The 20,431-nt window shown below is 33.9% G+C and overlaps 3 protein-coding genes across 6 annotated transcripts; 2 read left to right on the top strand and 1 right to left on the bottom strand.

The window, feature by feature from the left end:
- The first annotated feature begins 210 nt into the window (after positions 1–210).
- wde (Fibronectin-III type domain-containing protein windei) lies at positions 211–11,460 on the top strand. 4 transcript variants are annotated; one of them, XM_088271012.1, is made up of 4 exons: positions 211–255; positions 6,992–7,313; positions 7,775–9,184; positions 9,553–11,460. In XM_088271012.1, the coding sequence occupies exons 2-4, from the start codon at positions 7,034–7,036 to the stop codon at positions 11,067–11,069; spliced, it is 3,207 nt and encodes a 1,068-aa protein (XP_088127138.1). In that variant the 5' UTR covers positions 211–255; positions 6,992–7,033; the 3' UTR covers positions 11,070–11,460. The 4 variants fall into 4 exon arrangements, with proteins under 4 accessions (XP_088127138.1, XP_088127139.1, XP_088127137.1 ...); XM_088271013.1 differs by lacking the exon at positions 211–255 and adding an exon at positions 2,144–2,247; XM_088271011.1 differs by lacking the exon at positions 211–255 and adding an exon at positions 3,815–3,931.
- A 1,520-nt stretch (positions 11,461–12,980) lies between these two features.
- Positions 12,981–18,134, top strand: LOC148302803 (integrator complex subunit 15). The gene is made up of 6 exons (XM_088271004.1): positions 12,981–13,209; positions 13,304–13,602; positions 14,710–14,967; positions 15,430–15,583; positions 16,769–17,058; positions 17,908–18,134. The coding sequence occupies exons 1-6, from the start codon at positions 13,137–13,139 to the stop codon at positions 18,058–18,060; spliced, it is 1,227 nt and encodes a 408-aa protein (XP_088127130.1). The 5' UTR covers positions 12,981–13,136; the 3' UTR covers positions 18,061–18,134.
- On the bottom strand, positions 18,134–19,701 carry LOC148302802 (ribosomal RNA-processing protein 7 homolog A). Its single transcript, XM_088271006.1, has 2 exons — positions 19,475–19,701; positions 18,134–19,253 (listed from the first exon to the last, which is right to left on the bottom strand). The coding sequence occupies exons 1-2, from the start codon at positions 19,539–19,541 to the stop codon at positions 18,508–18,510; spliced, it is 813 nt and encodes a 270-aa protein (XP_088127132.1). The 5' UTR covers positions 19,542–19,701; the 3' UTR covers positions 18,134–18,507.
- Positions 19,702–20,431: the final 730 nt, after the last annotated feature.

Here is a 20,431-nt window from a genome sequence, read left to right as displayed (position 1 = left end):
CTTTTGTATATTTTCATTTAACTACTGTAAAACTAACTAGAAATCTTAATTATAATGCTGATTATACACGTTTCAAATATAAATCGTGGGTTCTACTGAAAATAAGGCGAGATAAGTAAGAGTAGAACGACATAGTAGAACAACATCGGCCAATCGGCAAGCGGTAGCGTGCGCTTGCCCGTGTCCGTGTCATGCCTTTATATTATTTTTATTCTCGTTCTGGGGGATACGCGGTTCACAGCTGCGATAAACCGGGTAAGATTTTGTTTTATTTATCAGAATTTTTATCTTAAATGACACTTAAATTATCAGATAGTAATTGACGACTTTAAGTTGGACTTAAAATCGTCGATGAATAAGGGCAACTCCGCTTTGTTGACATTTAATTGACACACAAACGTACAACTGCTTCGATTCTCCACTACTTCGCCGGGTGTAATGGCGGACGACAGTCATCTGTTTTTTCGTGAAGTATATTTCGCGTATATTTGTTCCTCGTTTTCTAGGGTTTCTAATGTTATTTTTAAAAGAAATGGCATTTTCGATTGAATTTTCCTTTGTTTTCATAGTTCCGCTAGCGTTTTTAAATACTTTAGGACTTAAGTTTTAAACATTCGTATACCGAATGCAACCGAATGCAAAACCCTCCATCAACCAAATATGAACATCGAACGGTATCTGACTTCTCTCATCCGCTTTCCATATATTCCTTTCAAACGCATTTTATTACGATCGTTTTATGTATTACGTTTGCATGTTTTTATGTCGATAGGAACATTTTGTTTAATCTATTTAAATATATACATCTATTTTTTTTATAAATCAACAAAAGTATTTTTTTTCTAAAAATAAATACATAAAATGTGTGCTTTTTTAAAATAAGATTTTTTTTTATGAAACGCTTTTTTTTAATATGCACATATTTATTTTTATGTTTTCTGAATAATATTATGTTTTATAAAATATGAATAAAATTGGAAGTGGGGAATCGAAACCCAGATTCAAAGTCCGCAGGTTACCACGGAACCATAAAGTTTTAAACATATAATTTATTGAAAAATTCCGAACATGTAGAAAATAAATATTACTCCCCCATTTATAACTGTAATACCTATTTTTAACCTTTTCCTATAGATATATTATAACATGTGATCGTGTCGCTAAAGCGAACCTGCCGTTCAGAGAGAGAGTTTAAAATGAGGGACGCTAATTTATGTGCGTACCTGTGGCCTCATAGAAAATGTAAGATTCACAAAAACCGTCAACATTCAAGACCCTCTGAATAAATTTAAGCCACCAAAACAGTGATGTTTATGACTATTACAACTTGTGACTCCCTCCTCCCCTCGAGAGCCCGCTATGTATATAATATGTTTATCTATTACATAATATGCCCACGGACTAAATCATAGGTGTCGATCGACCATGTTGAAGTGACAAGTGACATCAGTTTTGCTCATCAACTGGGGGGGGGAGGTTTGGTCGAAGATCTTCGTAGAGGAATCATACGAGTATTAAATTTAAACGTCCTCTGATATAATTGGTATCTAAATACAGATAACCGCTCACTTTGTGCAAAAATACCTAAATATATTTTTTTCGTCGCTACGCCACTGTCGGAGTACATTATCCCCCAATCAGTGATAAAATAACTTTATTGTCATAGTAATTTTAAAATTAATCTTATTACCTACTGATTTCTATGGCAACTGGTATTTTGAATACTCTCATATTGCTAGATTTTATATACTCATGATTTTGTAAAAATGTCAAAAGTATACCAATTGTGCTTTTGCCACGACGAAACATTTGTTCAGCAGCATAAATGTTTTTATGAGTTTCTACATTAACTTTTTGTTTTTATTTTTTAGGTTATATGTTCTCGCTTTGTTTTGATTTGATTTATTGATGAATATTCCAATGTATTTGTTGGAATTGCTGGTGGAAAGCAACCCAAACCACTAATAAAAACCCCCAAGTGATCGCCAACAACATGTCAAAGCAGTATTCAATCTCCACACTCAGCAAACCGAATTCCCTCGGCTTTGCAAATGCCGCTCTCTATCTCTCTTCCGCGCGCTTGTTATGAGCGAGATGCCGATATTTTTGCGTCGTTGTCAGACTTCCGCACGGTCGATAAACCGACCGTTTTGGTTTCTTTCCAGTGTGAACTGTTCCAAGAGTCTGTTGTTTCTGCCTGGTCAACAAGATCCACTTTTCTCGCTTACCTACTTCCCGCACATGTTGGTAAGTTCGCCAACGCTCAGTTTTTGATATATAATAATAATTCACAATACTTACCGGCATGGTTAGCGATTTCGTGTATATATATATCTACATGTACATACCTAATCACAAAAAACATAACTTTTTATTCATACACAGAATTTGTTGCTTGTTACGCTCAACACCCTTAGACAGACAAATATCTTCATATAATATATATCATATGTTTATATACCATAGGTACTTATATTGTACTTTTATGTTCACATTTCTAAGATACTCTTTAAAAAAATCAAATATGGCATTGTTATATATAACTAATCAGAAAACTTATTTTAATAATTTTTAATATCAACTCAAATGAAGCGGACAGAAACCTCATAAAAAAAGGTTGCGAATCGAGCACATAATGTGGTGAAAGGTCGAGTTATCTCTGTGTCATTTAGTAGGTAAATAATCAACAAATAAACGTTTAAGAAATAAAATAATATATTTGATCGATCGAATGAAAACAAAATATGTACATATATATTTACCATTTCAGTGTGTCACTTTGAAAAAAAAATGCTTACGTAAAATATTTAGAATTTCACCTTGAGTAGGTACATTAGCACTTAATTTCTTTTTTGTTTTAACTAAATGATTGATTGCAAAATGTAAATCATTAATATATCTGTTTACAAATTGTACGTTATTAATTAATGAACTTATAATGTCGAATGTGGATAGCCATTATTTTATCACCTGCCCACAAAATCTTGTAATGTTTCTTACCCCTGGCTCCGAACAGTAGAAGCCGGCTCTTCAACGCATTTCACGCTGACAAGATGTTTGGCAACATCGCTCTACAGAACACGGTATCGTAATGTTCTCGGATCGATATATTCTTTTCAAATGTCATTGAGGCGACACTATCTCAGTACTGCACAATGAAAATAATACGGATCTTTTTACATAATGGTTTGCTTATGCGTGAATTTGGCTTTATCGGAACCAACTCAACATGGTGTACAAGAAAGAGATGAAAACCGATTTGGATACATACCGCCGTGTGTATAAAAAAGATAGCACATTTTCATCGTGCACGCGCTTTCGTGTGGACTCGTAAGATCATGCTAAGGTCATTCTACTACATTCTACTGAAATATCGTTGTAAACTTACAAAGGGTTTTAGCCATAGATTTTATAAGTGAACTTTAGAAACGTTATCCCGCTGATATTTATCATGTCCTTTGTATTTTAGCATTTTACTTTAATCAACGGTACATTTCTCATTTACATGCCACTAATATATTTATGTATTGTTGTTTATTTATAAAGTTGCATATTTGATCTTTTTAATCATTTTTATGTATTTTCTTTTTTGTTTTGGTTAATTTTTAAAAATTAGAGAAGTTCATTATTATACTATATATTTTTTTATTTGATAACATTCACTGTTCCAAATTACCATATTTCAGAAAAATATTTTTTTAAATCAAAATTAAAATGTAACTACTTCTGTTACGCAAATTTCTACTGATAAACTCTAAATTCTACTCGTTCTACAAAAAAACTTCACTGCGCATGCGCAAGCGTCCTTGAGACTAGTATCGTGGGGTATTTGTGACGGGAGGTCGCGGCCGGGCGGTCTCGTGTATTGTGGTTACATTTTTTTTTATTACACAAATACACTTCATTAGAAGAAGAAGAATTCCGGTTTAGAGTAAGTCCCTTGTTTTAAAAACAAATCCTACCCACATTGATAGATCATTACTTAGTTTATCAAAGTCTGATATAAAATCGAGGTGACGCGGTGTTGCCAATTTGTCGAACGTCATCGTACAAAGGCAACACCGCCGATCTTATACTAGAATATTGACTAAACATGATTTATCGTTTCTGATTTTTTTGGACACTTTCGTTCTCGACAAACATCGCAATTTTGCTCTTGACAAACATTGTTATTTAATACCTTCATGATATCGTCCGATTATATCGTTTTGTAGATCACGTTAAGTCTCCTCTACAATGCATTAAAATGTTTAGGGGATCTCGTAGAGAATTGGCTTTAAATTTATTGTTTCATATTTTAACATAACATTGCTAATAACATTGCTCTGTGAATTATATTATTGTTCAGGTTTCTTCTTGCCATACTAGTGTTAAATATGGCCGTTGATTATCAATATCCATAACTCTGTAAAATATATTCAATATATTGAGATTTGCTAAAAAAATACAAATATTTGTTTTATGCATGTATTTGTTCAATAATAATAATAATTTTAATATGTTATTTATTTTGCTAGTGGGTACTTCATGTTCCCGCCTCAAAGTTATTATTTTAAAATTGGACATATGTTGGTCCGTTTATTACTACATTTATTTATACAGTTTATTCCGTACATTACTCTTAACGGGGTGGAAGGCGCTTTAAAAATTTTCAGATATTAAAGCTCCGGGGGTCTCGGTGGAGTTATTATGTTCTAGTTACTTTGAACCTATTTACTGACATTGTCAATTTTACTAACCGTGTCCCGGGGTCTTAAGTTCAATGACTTATTTTGTTTCCTCTTCATATATTGTATACATTTTTTTCTCGATGTTTTTATTAAATTGCCATTTAGGGGCGTAGCCGTCTTTAATGCTGAATAATGAACTAATAAACCGTAGAAATGTACTTTACAGGTGGTTGGTTCAAATACTTGGTTGTCATGGTCATGCCAATATCATAACTATTAATTCTGTGATAGGCTAGTATCATTGCCGCATGTTTTTAAAATAAATACAAATTTGTGTATGTGAGTTTATGAGTGCGAGTGTTTTTGCTTAGAATTTTCCTTTAAATTAAATTATAGTAACTTTAAATACAAAGATTAAATCCACTCACAAGTCTAGGCTATAAAACTTGATGCCTAAGTAGGGCCACGATAAGCGGTGTTGCATAAGCCGAAGCTAGATTACAGAGTTACTTGGACATTAGCCAATTCAAAAATGAATTTATAAATACGATAGTCGACTGTTTTTTTTCTCTAGAATAGAACCCGTTCGGTTTTTCTTCACAAACTATCTGACAACCCTGCTGTTATTCCTTCCCTACTTTTCTTCCGAAAAGGGAAACCTTTTCCATTTATGTGTGTGTATAAATATATATTAGAATTAGCAAAAGCAAATGTTAATAATTCATATAGAGCAAAGCAGTGGTTCCCCAACTTATTTGACAGTCTCTCATTTTTTTGCTTTTAAATCTCGAAACACTTACCGGTATGTGTGAGTAGGCTTACGTAGCGAGAACAAAGAGCTCTCGAGCCAGAAAATAGATACCGCCCCGCTCGATGCCTCTAACGCCCCAAGGGTTGGTATGATCCTCTTTACGAATCACCATGCTTCAGTGATAAAATATGCTTACATTTTCCTTGGATACTGCACAAGGATCTTAACAAGTCTAGCTATGCATGCTGTGATTAGCCGGTAGCAGTTCATAGAACTATAAGCTAACTATAAGCTATGAATGCTGTGACTAGCTTGTAGCTATTTACATTAACACATGTACTTCTTTATACTTTTTTTTACTTAACCTAAATGTATTTTTAAACTGCTCGTCCTATTGGCATGTAATCACATCTTCCTTTCATTCTTATCCACGTGTAATCCCTGTTTCACAAAATCGATTCGATAGTAAAGTATGGGTATGTGTACATAGGCTTGCCGTAGTCCGGTTTGGCCAGGATTGTTCCGGTTTGGATGCGCGCACGCGTCCCGAAGTTCCCGACTACCGGTTTATCATTTTTCCCGGTTTGTCAAATGCATAGTACAAAAAAGTAAGTTCAAGCGCAAAACTATATAGGTTTTTATCCAGTTTTGGGTAAGAATCCTATTTTCAACGATATGTTTCAAGTCGTCAGAAACCCACCCAAAAACTGTCAGCAATTTCGAGTATTCTTTTGAGTGAGTATTTTTGTTGTTGAGAACTTAACAGACGACAGCCCAAAGCGTAACCCGAAATAATGAAAATAAATTCCGTATTATGTTTGAAAAAATGCGGTAAACCAGGTACCTATTGTCAGTCCATCACCGAGATACACCGAAATTCCAAAAAGATAATCGTCCGTCGAAATTGTCTGGAAACTTGTCCTTCGCGCAAGATTTTCGAGATTTTTTTCCGATATCAAGCTCGTTGCACTTCAACGTCACGTTGCATCAACCATTCCCAGAAAAAGTTGAAGTCGGTCTCTCTTAAATTAACGTCTTGGTTTCAAATGCGTACTTTATCTTTTCGCGGATTAATTAAAACTATTGCATTGTGTTTAGCGCGTTATACGCGTATACCATATCTAGAAAGCTGTCAAAAAACACGCATTCAGTGTTCAGTGGTGGCGAACATTTTTCACGTTTTTTTTTCTACATTTTTACTGGATGGGATTATGGTCCCCAGTTTCGGTGCTCCCGACGCTGGCCATACAAAATTTTCTTGTTTACACATGCGAGTATGGCAACATGCAAAGATGTCTTTAAGGACTATTATGACAGACATCATGTACAGAGACATCTCTTGGGATATTAAAAAAAAATATTTAAAAAAAGAACTGTCACCTCAAAACCCCTATATACCTAAACTATCATAAGATAACGTATAACGTAACCTAATCTACCATTACATAGCATAATCTAACCTAACCTAGACTTTATTTAAACATTAAAATATTTTGTCTATTTCAAAATTAATTTTGTTCGCATCAATATGTTTATTAAATTATAAACCAATTTCTTTCTTTTGTTCCAGGGATGCGCCGAATGTTAGACGTATGGTGCCGTTGTTTGTAAAATGCAACTCATCCCTGAAATTGGAGAATTAAGTGATAAAGTGCGAACCTCTGATCTACCAAATAATTCTACAAATATGGAAGTTTCTACAAACCTTATGCCGCAAGCATTGGATAATGAAAACCTTTCCCCAAAGAATGATGTACGTCCATTAAATGGAATGTGCAAAGATGCTGAGGGAAACACTTTAGTTGAAAATATGGAAGTTGATCATTTTGATCTTGAAAAATCTGATACGAAAATAACTGAACTCTCTGATTCAGTTTCTGCTTTACCTAATGGTAATAAATTTATATATACGCATGTTCAAAACATTAACTTTTCATAAAACAAAATGAGAGTTAAGCTTTTTATAAGCTGAGCTAGATCTCTACTATCTTAGCCAACATCTAATGCTTCACAACAACTGCGGTAAACCATACTCCCTAGTGTTCATCGTTGTTAGTCACTGTGTGTTCACTATCAGAACTAATTGGAAGGACTCATTGTGAATCTACCGCGGACTATTACACGCTCTCAGCCTGCAAATATATCCATTGTAGCGGTTACTTAACTATACAACTTTTGTTTATGTATTATTAAATAATTTTGGTGCTTATTTATATCATGGATGTTGATTATTTAAATTTCTATGTTAATTAAGAAAAATATTCTTTGTAGCAACAAATATTGGGTTTAGTTTAAATACTTGCGCATAGTGTTCCACGTATGTATGTGTTTGAAAAAAATAAATTCTTTTCAGATGTTATGGTAATGATAGCAGACGTCGATACAGATATCTTGCCTAATGAACCTACATCACCAACAGACAATGTCCAAAATGAAGCCCTTCCAAATAATGCTTCTGCTGAGAATATGGATATGGATATTTCTACTGAAATTGGGCCATCAGGTGATGGGAAAGATGTGTCATTAGCCAGTGATGCAGATTCTGAATCTGAAAGAATGCTATTGCTTGAAGATCCTATACCGAAAAGTGATGAAATATCTATTAATAATAGTTCAATTGATGCCAGTCAAACTAGTATCTGTGATTTAAGCTCATTGATTGCTGAACAGGAATCTGTAGCAAATGCAGATAAATTGATAATGGTGACTGAAATTTTGGCAGCTGATTCAGCCAAATCATCAAATGAAACAGAGATGACGATAACAAATGCTGATAAAACATCAAAAGACAAAGAAACAGTTCATTTTAATCAATCATCAGCTAACATTGAACTGCCTGAAGCTGTTCCTGATAAATGCATAACTATTGCCAATCAATCTACTAACAAATGTGTTACAAGTGATAGTGAATCCTCAGTGGCTATTGAAAGTTTAACTGACGGTGAAGATAAATTGCAAACCATTTCCACTGAAACTGCGACTAATGTTGATATAACTTCTACTAATGTAATTGAACCATCAGCTAATAATATCCAACTTGGAACGAAAACAATTGACGATTCAACTAATTCTGGAGAAATATTAATAGACACAGTAGTAAAATCGCCTAGTAATGAATCTAATACAGAAACAATCATTAATAAAACATCATCCCAGAATTTCGAGAAACCAATAGATGAAATTGTAAAATCTCCTGGCATGACACCTGAAACAGAAACTATCAGCAATATAATTGATTCATCTAAATCTCCTAATAATAAATCTGAAACAGAAATATCTGTTCTTAAATCTGATTCATCCAGTCCAGAAAAAACCTTAACTGATAAAGTTTTGATAGATGTTATAGCAATGAAGTCTAAAGATGTGGCAATGAATGAAGATAAACTGTCAAACTCATCTAATCCAAAGCCTACAACTACAATTGTTTCAAATAGTCAGGCATCTGAAGGGCCAAATGATCCTTTTGATAGTGTGATCAATTCTTCCACTGAAAAATCTTATGAAAAACCACCTAGTAACGGGTCAAACAATGTGTCAATTGAGCCTAAAAGTATTAATGATACCATCGATGTTCTCATTTCCGATGAAGAAAATGACAGTGCCAAGAAAAATAATAATGAAAATGTACAAAATCAAATTGTAGCAATTGATGATGATGATGATATTGTTCTTATAGATGATTCTGTAAAAGATAATCCTAGTAAAGTTATATCTCCTACTTCCAAGATAAACGACTCACCTGCCCTTGCCACAAGTAATAAAGGTAAAAAAATATTACTTTTCTATCACTTATCTGTCCGGTAGTGAGTTTCCACACCATAAACAAAATGGTCTCATGGGAGTGACTTTTTATGATAGAAATTTACTTTTACAAAATCACATCATAATAATTTAATAAATAACATATATTTACACACCAACTAATACAAAAAAAGCAATTTAGGAGGAAAAAAAAGCTTTTTCAGAAATAACAATCACCATGCACCAGTGCAGCCATATTCGAAAACATGTTAAAAGAAAAATAATTTAAGAACATTAGTATGACTTCCTAAGTTATTAAGACATTAAGTTATTTTCATTCCAATAGTTAAGATTTTTTCTTTAAATAATTGAATACATGTTTTTTTCTAGCTACTATTGATGATGAGCCTACAAAAGTTCCTGAAAGCAACAATATAGAAAAATCAGTTGACATACTGAAAGATGAGATAACATGCCCATTAAACTTTATGAGCAAAATAAAACCTTCTCTGGGAGAAATGTCAAGAGCAGATTTAGAGGAATTCTGTGTAGTCAAATTGGTTGAAGGAATAGCTGGCAGAAGCGCATTAAGCGATCTTAGATTAAAATTAAAGGCTTATGAAAAAAGTATGGAAGAATGGCGCAAAAAAGTTATTAGCCTTAATAAACAAAATAAAGATTTACAAATAGTGTTGAAGACGGTTTGTGACGAACAGCAAAAACGCACCATTGAAAAGCCAACACCCATTAAAATAACACGATCAGTTGGTTTGCAAGTTGGATTTCCCACATTAAAAACCGTCACCCGTCAACAAGAATCAAATACCTCACCCGGGCAGAGTAATCCTTCTACACCTACGCCAAATGTAATCCAGAATAAATCTAATAGAGGCAGGGCTCCTAAAATTGGAGTTAATACTACGACTCCACCATCTACTGCATGTGTTAAAGGTACTCCTAAGAAAAATGTCTCCATTCCAACACCTCGTCTAGTACCAACGAATTCACCTGCACCCAATACTCCAAAATCTTCCCCTAAACAAGGTTCTAGTCCTTCTCCAAATGCTTCTGTCAATAATGCAAGTTTACTCAAAACGGTTCTTTCCCAAACAAATTCAGATCAGTCTAAACAAGGTGCTGAAAAACGAACAGCCATACAATCTATAGACTTGACCGATGATGAACCTCCAGCAAAGATACCTGCCATCAGACCTAGCCCGAGAGGAGTCCAGACAATGCTGAGAGCTGTAAATCCTCAACAACTTACTAATGCAAACAGGCTAACCACTACCTATGTTGTGAATTCGTCTGGGAATACGGGCCCACGTCCTGTGTACATTCCTATATCGGCACAAGGACAGACTATGAATTCATCAATGATGCAAGTACCCCGTAAAGTGCTAGGAAATAAAACCAATCCTGGAATTAGAAATTTCTCACCGCAACAAGGAAATCAATCTCTTCGCTTTAGTCAGTCTATTCCAATTAGACCCAATAATGTTTATTACCAACATCCTGCCCCATTGCCTAATTCCGCTAATTCTAAAATACTTATGACATCTGGATTAAAATGGATTCCTCCAAGACCATCACTGAAGATAGCGAGAGTGGACAATGGTATAGTAATATCATGGGAAATGGAAGATTTTTCTGAGTCACAACATGAACCTATTGCGAGCTATCAAATATATGCTTACCAAGAAGCTGCCACTCAGCCAAGTACAGATTTATGGAAAAAAATTGGTGATGTCAAAGCTCTTCCTCTTCCAATGGCCTGTACTCTCACACATTTTATGGCTGGATTCAAGTATTACTTTGCAGTTCGTGCTATTGATGTACATCGGAGGATTGGGCCATTCAGCGCACCAGGAAATATAATGCTTATTAGCAATAAACCTGGAAAATAAACTTTTTTGTGTGTAAAACATTCACTTAAAGTGAATATGTATTGTACATAAATTTCTGTGTTACAGAATAGTTTTTAAATGGTACATATAGAAAAATTTTATACTATTTATTCGAAATAATTTAAGTAGACATATTTTCAGGTAGTGAAATTTGACTGAGATATTTATAATTTAGAGATAGGAGTCAAAGGAAATGATGATGTGATGATGACTCACTTACATGCTTCTTTAGAGTCATGTTCCATTTTATAATATGATACTGTGTTAAATAAAGTTCTCATCTATCTGAATATAATACCATTAGTATAAATGTGTTTAAAATGTCCTAGGTCTATTATTGATTTTATTATGTTTGAAATATCTCCTACGATAAATAAAATATGGAAATGATGATTGATTTATTTACTCAAAGTTATAATGGCGGAATGCGAAAAACAGATAAATTTTCTGAAATAAGTAAAAAATTGTAATAAAATACAATATTACAGTATCATGGGAAAGCAAGTATCTAGTAGGTGTTATGCAAAATTTAATACACCAAATTTTCCATATTGCCTTTATACACTTACTTTCTATCCTTGAGCTATGTTTATGAGAATGGCACAAACAGGAGCTATATTTTAAATTCGCCTTACCTTTACAGTGTCTGTTCAATTTAAGTAAACAAGTAAAAACTAAGTTTGCGAAAAATCCTTTGGTAAGCTGTAAAACAAAGCTATGCAGAGTAACAAGAGGTTTTGTTATTACTTAATTATCCAAACAAGTACTCGGGCAATGTCATGTACAGCAAATTGAGTAATGAAGAAGACAGTGAGTGTTTTACTGTATGATTTTCACTCATGAAATGGACTTTTTTTCCTTAAGCAAATATAAAATTACAATGAAATAAGGGATTTTTTTTTTAAATCGAGTTTTTTTAATTCCGGCCATTACACTAATATTTTAACAATTTTCTATCGAGACTCATTTATATTGTGACGTGCTAACTGATATATTCTCTGACCATTTTGACATTGGGGGAACTTTTTTGCATTGGTTACCTGAGGTAGTCATTCGGACATTGGGTCATTCAAAAACTAAAACAATGTCTAGGTTTTTTTGTCATATTATTGAAATCAATTTTCGGGAAATAATCTTGGGCAGCCTGTGCTTGAAAATAAGAATCAACTTGCAGTTAAACAACTTTTTTTTACATGGACCTCTGACTTACACGCGACACCAGAACCACAACTAGACTCAAATGTGCCATATTCTTTTGATACGATTACTAACTTTCATTCTATTAGCGAGATCGACAAATCCTAAAAATAATGATGGAAACTTTTAAGAAGGCAATCAGTAATTAAAACTTAAGTAAGTAAGTGCCTATTTAATAACAATTTTCAATTTTAGTTTTTAAAAAATTACTTTCTGTTTTTTCAATAACTTACTCAGTGGTGTAATGGTGAGCGTGTTTAGCTCCCGTGCTGGAGGCTCCTCAGAGAGGATATTTATTTATGTCCCCCCTAAAGATCATAATCGTTCTTCATTACAATTCTTTAAATCTTTGACATAAAATATATTAAAATCATAAAAAAAACCATTGAATTTTTTTGTGGTCTTCAATACTATTTTGAAGTGAGTTGGTATCTATTTTTTTAAAAACTAGAATGTGACAATATTTTTGTAAATATTTGTGGAATGATAATAACTACTTACTTGCAAAACTTTTAACCTCAATAAGGATATATTTAATAAAACCCCTTTATATAAACTATTATGGAATTTTCAGTTTCCCCTATTCGGTTTCACGTGCAAGTTGAATAGGCAGGTAGGTATTTATGTAAATATAGTTGGTTGGTTTTTCCTGCATTTGACTATGGTTCTGCTCTATATATTCAAATAGTTTATAGTAGTATATAATCTGTGATGTAGTCTGTGGTGATATAGCTGTTTTGACGTTTATTTTTTTTTGTTCTGTCAAACTGCCGGAGTTATATCGAATTGTTAAAATTTACCATTTTAGGTAGTTTTTACTATGCTAAGTTAATTTAAAGGTTTTCGCTATTAAATAAATAAAGCGGCAAAATGTCCGATATTAGGTATAGCTTGAGGAAATTGGAGTTTCCTTTCTGTGCGAGAGAAGCTCTCACAAGAATAGGTTTGTTTTGTCAATATTAATGTTTATACTATATAAAGTTCTATTTTCTGCAAAAACGGACGGTTTGTTTTTAATGATTTATTGTTGGTTTTAGAGCAATTGATTACTGGGCGAAACATTCCATCAACTAAGCAGTTAGATCTTGCTGTGGATTTGATGCGCGAATTTGTTTTTTGTGAGTCCGACCGCCGCGGTATACGGAGATCATCCGGCATGAATCCGCTTCAGGAACTACAACTCCTGGATGTGCTGTGTGAATATTTCTCGGGACCTTTGAATGAGACTGCCAAAAACACAATTTTCTTATCTCTATTTGGAGGACCTGAAGCCAGTAGAAGAATGAAGTTTATGTGTAAATTGGCCAGCATGGCTATTTCCGCCTCAATAGCACCGGCAAGTTAAACCTAAATATTAAATATAATACTATAAATCATTAAAATAAATTACAATAAAAAAATGACATCCTCGTTCAGCCAAATGTTCAAGTGGTGATCAACACCATTTAACGCTTTTGATGTCGTTGCAGCCTGTGTGGATCTATTTTGCGACAAAATGGTACAGTAGCGAGAAGTGAAATCATTCCAGTCAGAAATAATCAGTTTTTTTGCTAAATATTTTTTGTTGTTGTGATTTCTTGATAGCTTTTCAGTCCAAATTATTATGCAACACTGGTTAAAGATGATATACCAAAAAAGTACCAATTCAGTGACATAATTGTTTTTTTCATAATTTTATAGTTAATTTGTAGATTTTCAATTTTTTTCGCACTAAAATGAAAAATGCTCTTATAATTTAAAAACCACATATTTATTTAAAATAAAATTACACAGGTACATAACACTAACAATTATCAACAAAATCAGTACCTACTTTGTTCCTCCCTTTTTTATTACTGCTTCAATATGTTTTGGCATGGATTTCACCAAATTTTGTATGTAGTCGTTTGTGTAGTCGTTATTGTTTTTTGATCTACTCACTTCACTCACTTAAGTGAGTGGATCCAAAAAACAAAGTCATTTTATTTCTCCACTGCAATTTGGTTCATAACAGGCAATTTCGCTTCTACTGCAAGCAGGGTAACACAGGAATTGTTAGTTGGGGCTTACCTGACCAAGAATGATATTAAATACTATCCATGTATATACATTTCTTTATTTTTGAAATTAAATGATGTGATAATGAAATTTGTCCGCCTCCGTAGTGTAATGGTCAGCACGCTAGGCTACCATGCTGGAGGTCCCGGGTTCGATTCCCAAGACGGTCAAAATAAATATAATTGATTTTTCAGTCTAATACTTATTTAATATGACCCTGGACTGGTACCTGAAGCGGAAGGCTGATCACCTTTCCTTTGTGTATTTAACGATCAAGATAACACTGCTTCTATACGACGCAGTGCCCTATGCACCATTGGGTGCGTAGAAGGGTTAGAAGAAGAAGAAGAAGATAATGAAAATGATCTTTTGATTGTGAGATTGACTTATTAAGTCCTATTGGCAGGTATTGCTGGCAATGGGAACCTGGCTGCAACAAACTGGCTGCACCTCCCCGCCTTCTCTCCTGCTCGCGCACAGTTTAGTGAGAGACTACTTCATACTACATCCCACGCACGAAGGGGCGCTCAAAGTGTTGCCTAAAATAGCTCCCCAATTTGTTGCCAATTTTATGACTGCAGTAGTGGAGATCTACCTTAAAGAGGGTCCCGGAGGGACATTCTCACCGCCGCCCCGAAGCCTATTAGAAGTTATAACCTCTTGGGTAAAATTTTATTCTTATATATTTTTTGAACTTGTACAAAGATTTTCTGCACATTTTCTGGACTAGGAGGCGCAATTGCTACAGATTATTGAAATTAAAGCAAAAACACTGTTTTGCAATAGCCGGAACAAAAAAGATTTTTACCCTCTTGAATATTTTATGTCCGCCTCTGGAGTGTAGTGATACAAGTGCCTTTGGTTGAGTAATTTATAATGTTCAATTACAAGCAGAATCGTGAACATTATATACTGTATAATGTAACTTGTAAGCTAGCCAATGCCAGGTCATCACCCTTGTGAGTGCCCAGAGGTTCATATTCTCTTTGTTTATATTTTTTTCTCTGTTCGGATAAAGCATCTTTTCATATGAAGGAGATAAGAATATATCTTAATATATATGCCTTTTTTAAGGCAAAAAGATGTCTTTTTTAAAGTTTGTTTCTAAATAATTACCTTTTGGTAGGTTTGTTCAAATCCAAAAGTGTGTCTGTCAGCCCAACTGAATCCTGCCGTGTTACCTAGCGGAGGAATACCCATGGCAGCTCTGTCCCCTCTGGCGGGACTCATACAGTGGTGTGCTCTCGCTCCCCTCTACATATCTGTTACCCGAGATATTGGTAAATTAAATTTATTTATTACAGCTTATTTAAAATCTACTACATAATCTAAACAGCGGACCAAAAGAAATTAAAAAGTAAAGCCCTTTGAGATCCTTTTCCAAATACTTAAAATATGTATAATTTATATTTGAAGCACTTACTTTGTGATTTTCCATTTTATAGTTAAAATGTATTAATCAGTCTTGATAAAGAAGCGTTTAGCTTCGAAACCGGTAGACATTATAATTAAGTTATAATAAAATATTTATAGTGATTTTAAAACAAAGTTACATTAAAATGTAATTATACTTAAAATATGCTTTTGTTGCACTTTAGATTATGTGCAGCAGAATAGTAAAACAAATAAAACGCAATGTAATATTTAAAACACATTGCCTTAGCAAGGTGGAAATTCCCAAAAATAATGTGCAAAACAGAGTGTAAAAAATCCACATGAATATGTGTTGGATTGTAGTCCTCTACTCTTGCGTCAGAGCCTAAAGGTTCGACCCCCACATGCAATGCAAGGCGTTTAAACATACTTGAAAATAGTATTTATGTTTAAATATTTCTATTATGGACCTCTGGTGCTACAGGTCGGGATCTAAATTGGGGATCCATCACAATAGATCTATATCAATCACAGTGACATGGGAGCCTTGAACTCAATAACTTGAATCCATACGAGAATGAGAGTACATGTTTGTGTATTAAGAACTCAAATACTTCTTTACGATTTAACCGCTTCATACTTTTGGAGGTCACGGAGGCGCGCTAAATGCGTTCCAATTTTTAATTTACTTTTTCGATGGTGAATTAGTACAAAATATTGTAGACATAATTGTTAATTAAATATGCTTTAAATGTTACATTTTATTTGAAAAATAGCTAAACTTAGAAAACATTTTTTTAAAACCTAATGTTTTTTTAACACTTATAAAATAAAATTTTAGCAAATTCTTTGATTTTTATTATTTACACAGATATCTTTATAAATCCATAATTGGAAAAAATATTTGTTTTTAAATCTCAATTATTTGAAGTAATTTTTTTTTCTGAATTATAGTGCCAATGCTCCTTCTGCCCCTTAAACTCACAATACCGAGTACATCCAAAGTTATATGAAGTGATTGAAGAGAAGAATTTGGAGAACTTTAAGCAGAATTTGTATTTTTATAACTATTTTTTGTTTTTTTTTTTAAGATGCCGAAATGACGGATTGTAGTGTACCAGTAAAGAAAATAAAGTTGGAGAAACAAATGAACATATGTGAACAGTCTACAGATAAGAACTTAGTCAGTGCCCAGGCGGAGTTACAGTTATATGTGAGGTTACATCTGGGAGTTTTACAAAGTCTGTACGAAGGGAAACGGCCACAAGGTCCACCTGCTACAATCAGTGCCCAACACTTGGCCCAGGCCGTCCCTCCAATACTCTTCCGATTAGAGCAAGCTGGAAGAAAGGAAACAACGATTACATTTGCCAATATCCAGGTAATCAAAATAACCAGCACTCGTTATGATCAACCATAATTGTTATTGCACATCCCTCAGCTATGTAATTGAAGAAATAGTTCTTCCAAATTTTGAATTTGGTTTAGTTAAAGACACCGTCCTCCTAATCAAGTATTTGATGTAAATAAATATATTTATTTAAGAACAATATAAAGCTGAACAGGACCAAAAAAATATTTAACTTTATTGCATTGTAAATAATCTGTGATTGACATTTGTTTCTTTTTACTGTTTTATTTCCGTAAGTCAATTTTTTCGGCATCAGTTATTGAATGTGCGTAGTGTGTGCATGCTTCGTAAAAAGGAAGGTACAGGCAGCGGCTCCTCTTCATCAATATAGACCTCTTCTGCTGTATCCGTCACACAAGCTTTCGATAGTTTCTATCTCACACGATGAAATATTGGCGTCGAATAAAACAAAATTGAGAAAAATGTAACAAAAAACACAAAATTTATCAAATATGCATCATAATTCAAACAATAAATGCAGTAAAATGGTGAAAGAGAAACAATTGATGCGATCTTTTTTGTATGAAATGAATTTGGGGTAGAAGAAATAGACGACACATCCGGGAAAACAATTATGTACATATAAATGCATTTTTGTATGAAAAATTAGTTTTAGGGAATAAATTACGTTTTTTTTCTTCGATATACGTCATCGCGACTGTACTGTATTTGAGGAACGATAGATAAAGGTTTCACTGTATATGTATTCATTAATTTTTTGTTCCTTTTTCCTGTTTCTTATTATTGTTTTGGAAATTCAATTCTCTTAGAAATGGGATCTTTATTATATTGAGCAACTTGTTAAAATTACTTTTGCAGACATGCCTGGAAAGGGTGGCCCAAGCTACACAAGTAGCCCTGGCGAGCGGCTGCGTATACGGAAATGTTCCGGCACTTCTGACCATCCTTGGCACACTACCAGAGAACAGAATGCTGAGGATTGTAATCAAGCACCACCAACAGCATCCCTAACAGTGACCACGATCTAATTTTAACTTACCTATTAACATAAATGTTATCTGCAATAAAGTAAATGAAAGAACCAACTCGTTTAACTTTTATTATTTTCAATAATGATATTTTGAGTGTTGAAATTTTCAGAAACAAAAACATGATTTAACACCTGAGGGAATTATGATCCAAGGTTTTTAAAAGTTATTTAAACAGAGGCAAATAACGTTTTTAGAATACAATATAAATTTTTAGGCACTTGCAGAGCTTACGACCTATCATTAAGTGATCACTTTATATGGTAATTATTAAATTACCATTCTATCCACGATCATCTAAACAAGCGAATGACTGGTCGTAAACCCTATGAATGCCAAGACTTCCCACATTTACTTCTCAAACGTTAATTCTGGAGATTTATCATTTTTTTTGTTTGTTAAAATAACAATTGAATAGTAAATTTGTTTCTCAAAATGGTCTGAACCGCCGGGACTCCTTAAGTAGAGCTATTTTCTTTTTGTCTTCCTCAAATTTCTGTCTCAACGTTATAATGTGATTCATTTTGGATTCCCTTATTTGGAATGAATAGAAGTTTTTGAGTTCCTTTTTTTGCTGTCGCGTCTTTTCCTGTGCCATAATCTTGTTTCCGACAGATTCTTTACGTTCGAATCCGGGTTTTTTGCCTTGTCTCGTGACTGTCACCCAGCCCTCATCGTCAGCCTCTGCCATCGACTTGGCGCTTTCCATCTTGTCATTCTTCTCCTCATCATACTTTTTCATGTGTGTTTCTATATCCTTTTTAAGATCATTAACGTTGGGAATGGAAGAATTATACTGCTTGATCCAATGCGCGGCTCCAGTCAACGAATCTGTGTTTTCATCACACACGGGAGGAAGGTGTTTAAGACTTAAAGCATTAGTGACACCTGTTTTTTTATTGAAAACTATATAAGCCACTTTATAGCATACTTTACTTACGGAGGAAATAGAATTATTTTCTAATGAAGATGGTTTATCCTGTAAATGTACGGATTCTACATCTCCCACTGTTCTAAAAACATGCTGCAGATGTTGTTCAGTAACAAACGGAGGCACATTAAGCACAAACAATGTTCTTCCCGGTGGTCGGACCTCATTATATTCTCTTACGGAGTGTTCCTTCATGTAAATTGTATGTCCCGTGTGACTAGTTGCCGAGTACCGAAGTAACAAAACTGAAACAAAATAAATTATTTTTTATAAGACTCAATTTTTAACTGATATAATGTCACACATATACAATGTGGTCAAGAACATTGGGAAACAGCGAGAATTATACTCTGAATAGCTGTCAAAGGGTAAAGGTTCGAGGAGGATAAAACAAAGTTAAAATTATACAAATACGCAACAGAACTATCTGAAATAAATAATAAAAAAGTATTTTCCCAAAACTAACCCTTAAAACCAGCGACGTTATTAGACATTGTTGAATAATATTTATTGTATTTTAACCTCTCATACATATAAAATACGCCTGGATATTGAAAGTGTTATCTTTAGCAATGCATCGTAGATTTTTGGAGATAAACCAAACAGCAAATTATTTTTAAAACATATTTAAAAAGTAAAAGTTGGGTTATCAAGAAATAAACATGTCCAAATCACATGCGAAAAGACAAGACCACAGACTAACTAATTTGGACAAGACAAAAGCAAAGACAAAAAGGTGAAGTAATTAAAAAAAATGGTTGGTAAAGGTAAAAAATATAGGGGAACCTTGTATAAATCCGTGCCCTGGACAACTGTTGTTATTATTTTCAAATAATATAAACTGACCCTTATCCACACCCAATGGTACCAAGAGCACTGAATCATATTAATAAAATGGTAAAATGATCGATAATTATACGGAAACAGCGTGATCGATGCTGCGTTTCAGGTCAGGTCCTAAAATTTCAATATGAGTAATGAGGAACGTTTTCATCTGCATGGTTATGTCAACATAATTTTCGTTTTTAGTTGGCTACCAATCCTGAAGAACTACAACATCTTCTGCATTTACTTTATCCTCCGTCCTTGTTACGTACTGCTCATATACCCAATGAGGTGATGGACTTTTTGAGAAGCAAGTTTGGTGGCTGATTCATCTCGCATTTGCGGATTTTGCATGGCCAGCTTGCTCCCTAGACCTTGGTAGTTATGGCTTTTTCTCGTGGGGGCTCCCCACGAGAAAAAAAGTTTAAACAAACAAACCCCGCACTCTGGGTGAACTGAGAAAACCATAAGTCAAGAATTCACCAACCAATCACCTGAATACGATAGCTTCAGCGCAAGACTGGAATATCTTCGGTTGTTCTGATATTATTTTCATAACGTAATTTACGTGAATACCTTTCTGTTAAAAAAATTACAT

The sequence above is a fragment of the Brachycentrus maculatus genome, unplaced genomic scaffold (assembly GCF_059751285.1).
Source record: "Brachycentrus maculatus isolate JH-2025_06_01 unplaced genomic scaffold, ASM5975128v1 h1tg000408l, whole genome shotgun sequence".
In the NCBI taxonomy this organism is placed as follows: Eukaryota; Metazoa; Arthropoda; class Insecta; order Trichoptera; family Brachycentridae; genus Brachycentrus; species Brachycentrus maculatus.
Note: the sequence above shows the minus strand (reverse complement) of the source record. Positions and strands in the feature narration are given on the sequence as shown.

Excerpts from the sequence above, each read along its gene's own strand:
- LOC148302802 (XM_088271006.1), bottom strand. The coding sequence starts at position 19,541 with ATGTATGAGAGGTTAAAATACAATAAATATTATTCAACAATGTCTAAT. Across the intron at positions 19,254-19,474 it reads TAACGTCGCTGGTTTTAAGG|TTTTGTTACTTCGGTACTCG; the intron begins GTTAGTTTTGGG and ends ATTTTGTTTCAG.
- wde (XM_088271012.1), top strand. The coding sequence starts at position 7,034 with ATGCAACTCATCCCTGAAATTGGAGAATTAAGTGATAAAGTGCGAACC. Across the intron at positions 7,314-7,774 it reads AGTTTCTGCTTTACCTAATG|ATGTTATGGTAATGATAGCA; the intron begins GTAATAAATTTA and ends AATTCTTTTCAG. Across the intron at positions 9,185-9,552 it reads CCTTGCCACAAGTAATAAAG|CTACTATTGATGATGAGCCT; the intron begins GTAAAAAAATAT and ends GTTTTTTTCTAG.
- LOC148302803 (XM_088271004.1), top strand. The coding sequence starts at position 13,137 with ATGTCCGATATTAGGTATAGCTTGAGGAAATTGGAGTTTCCTTTCTGT. Across the intron at positions 13,210-13,303 it reads AGAAGCTCTCACAAGAATAG|AGCAATTGATTACTGGGCGA; the intron begins GTTTGTTTTGTC and ends TGTTGGTTTTAG. Across the intron at positions 13,603-14,709 it reads TTTCCGCCTCAATAGCACCG|GTATTGCTGGCAATGGGAAC; the intron begins GCAAGTTAAACC and ends TCCTATTGGCAG.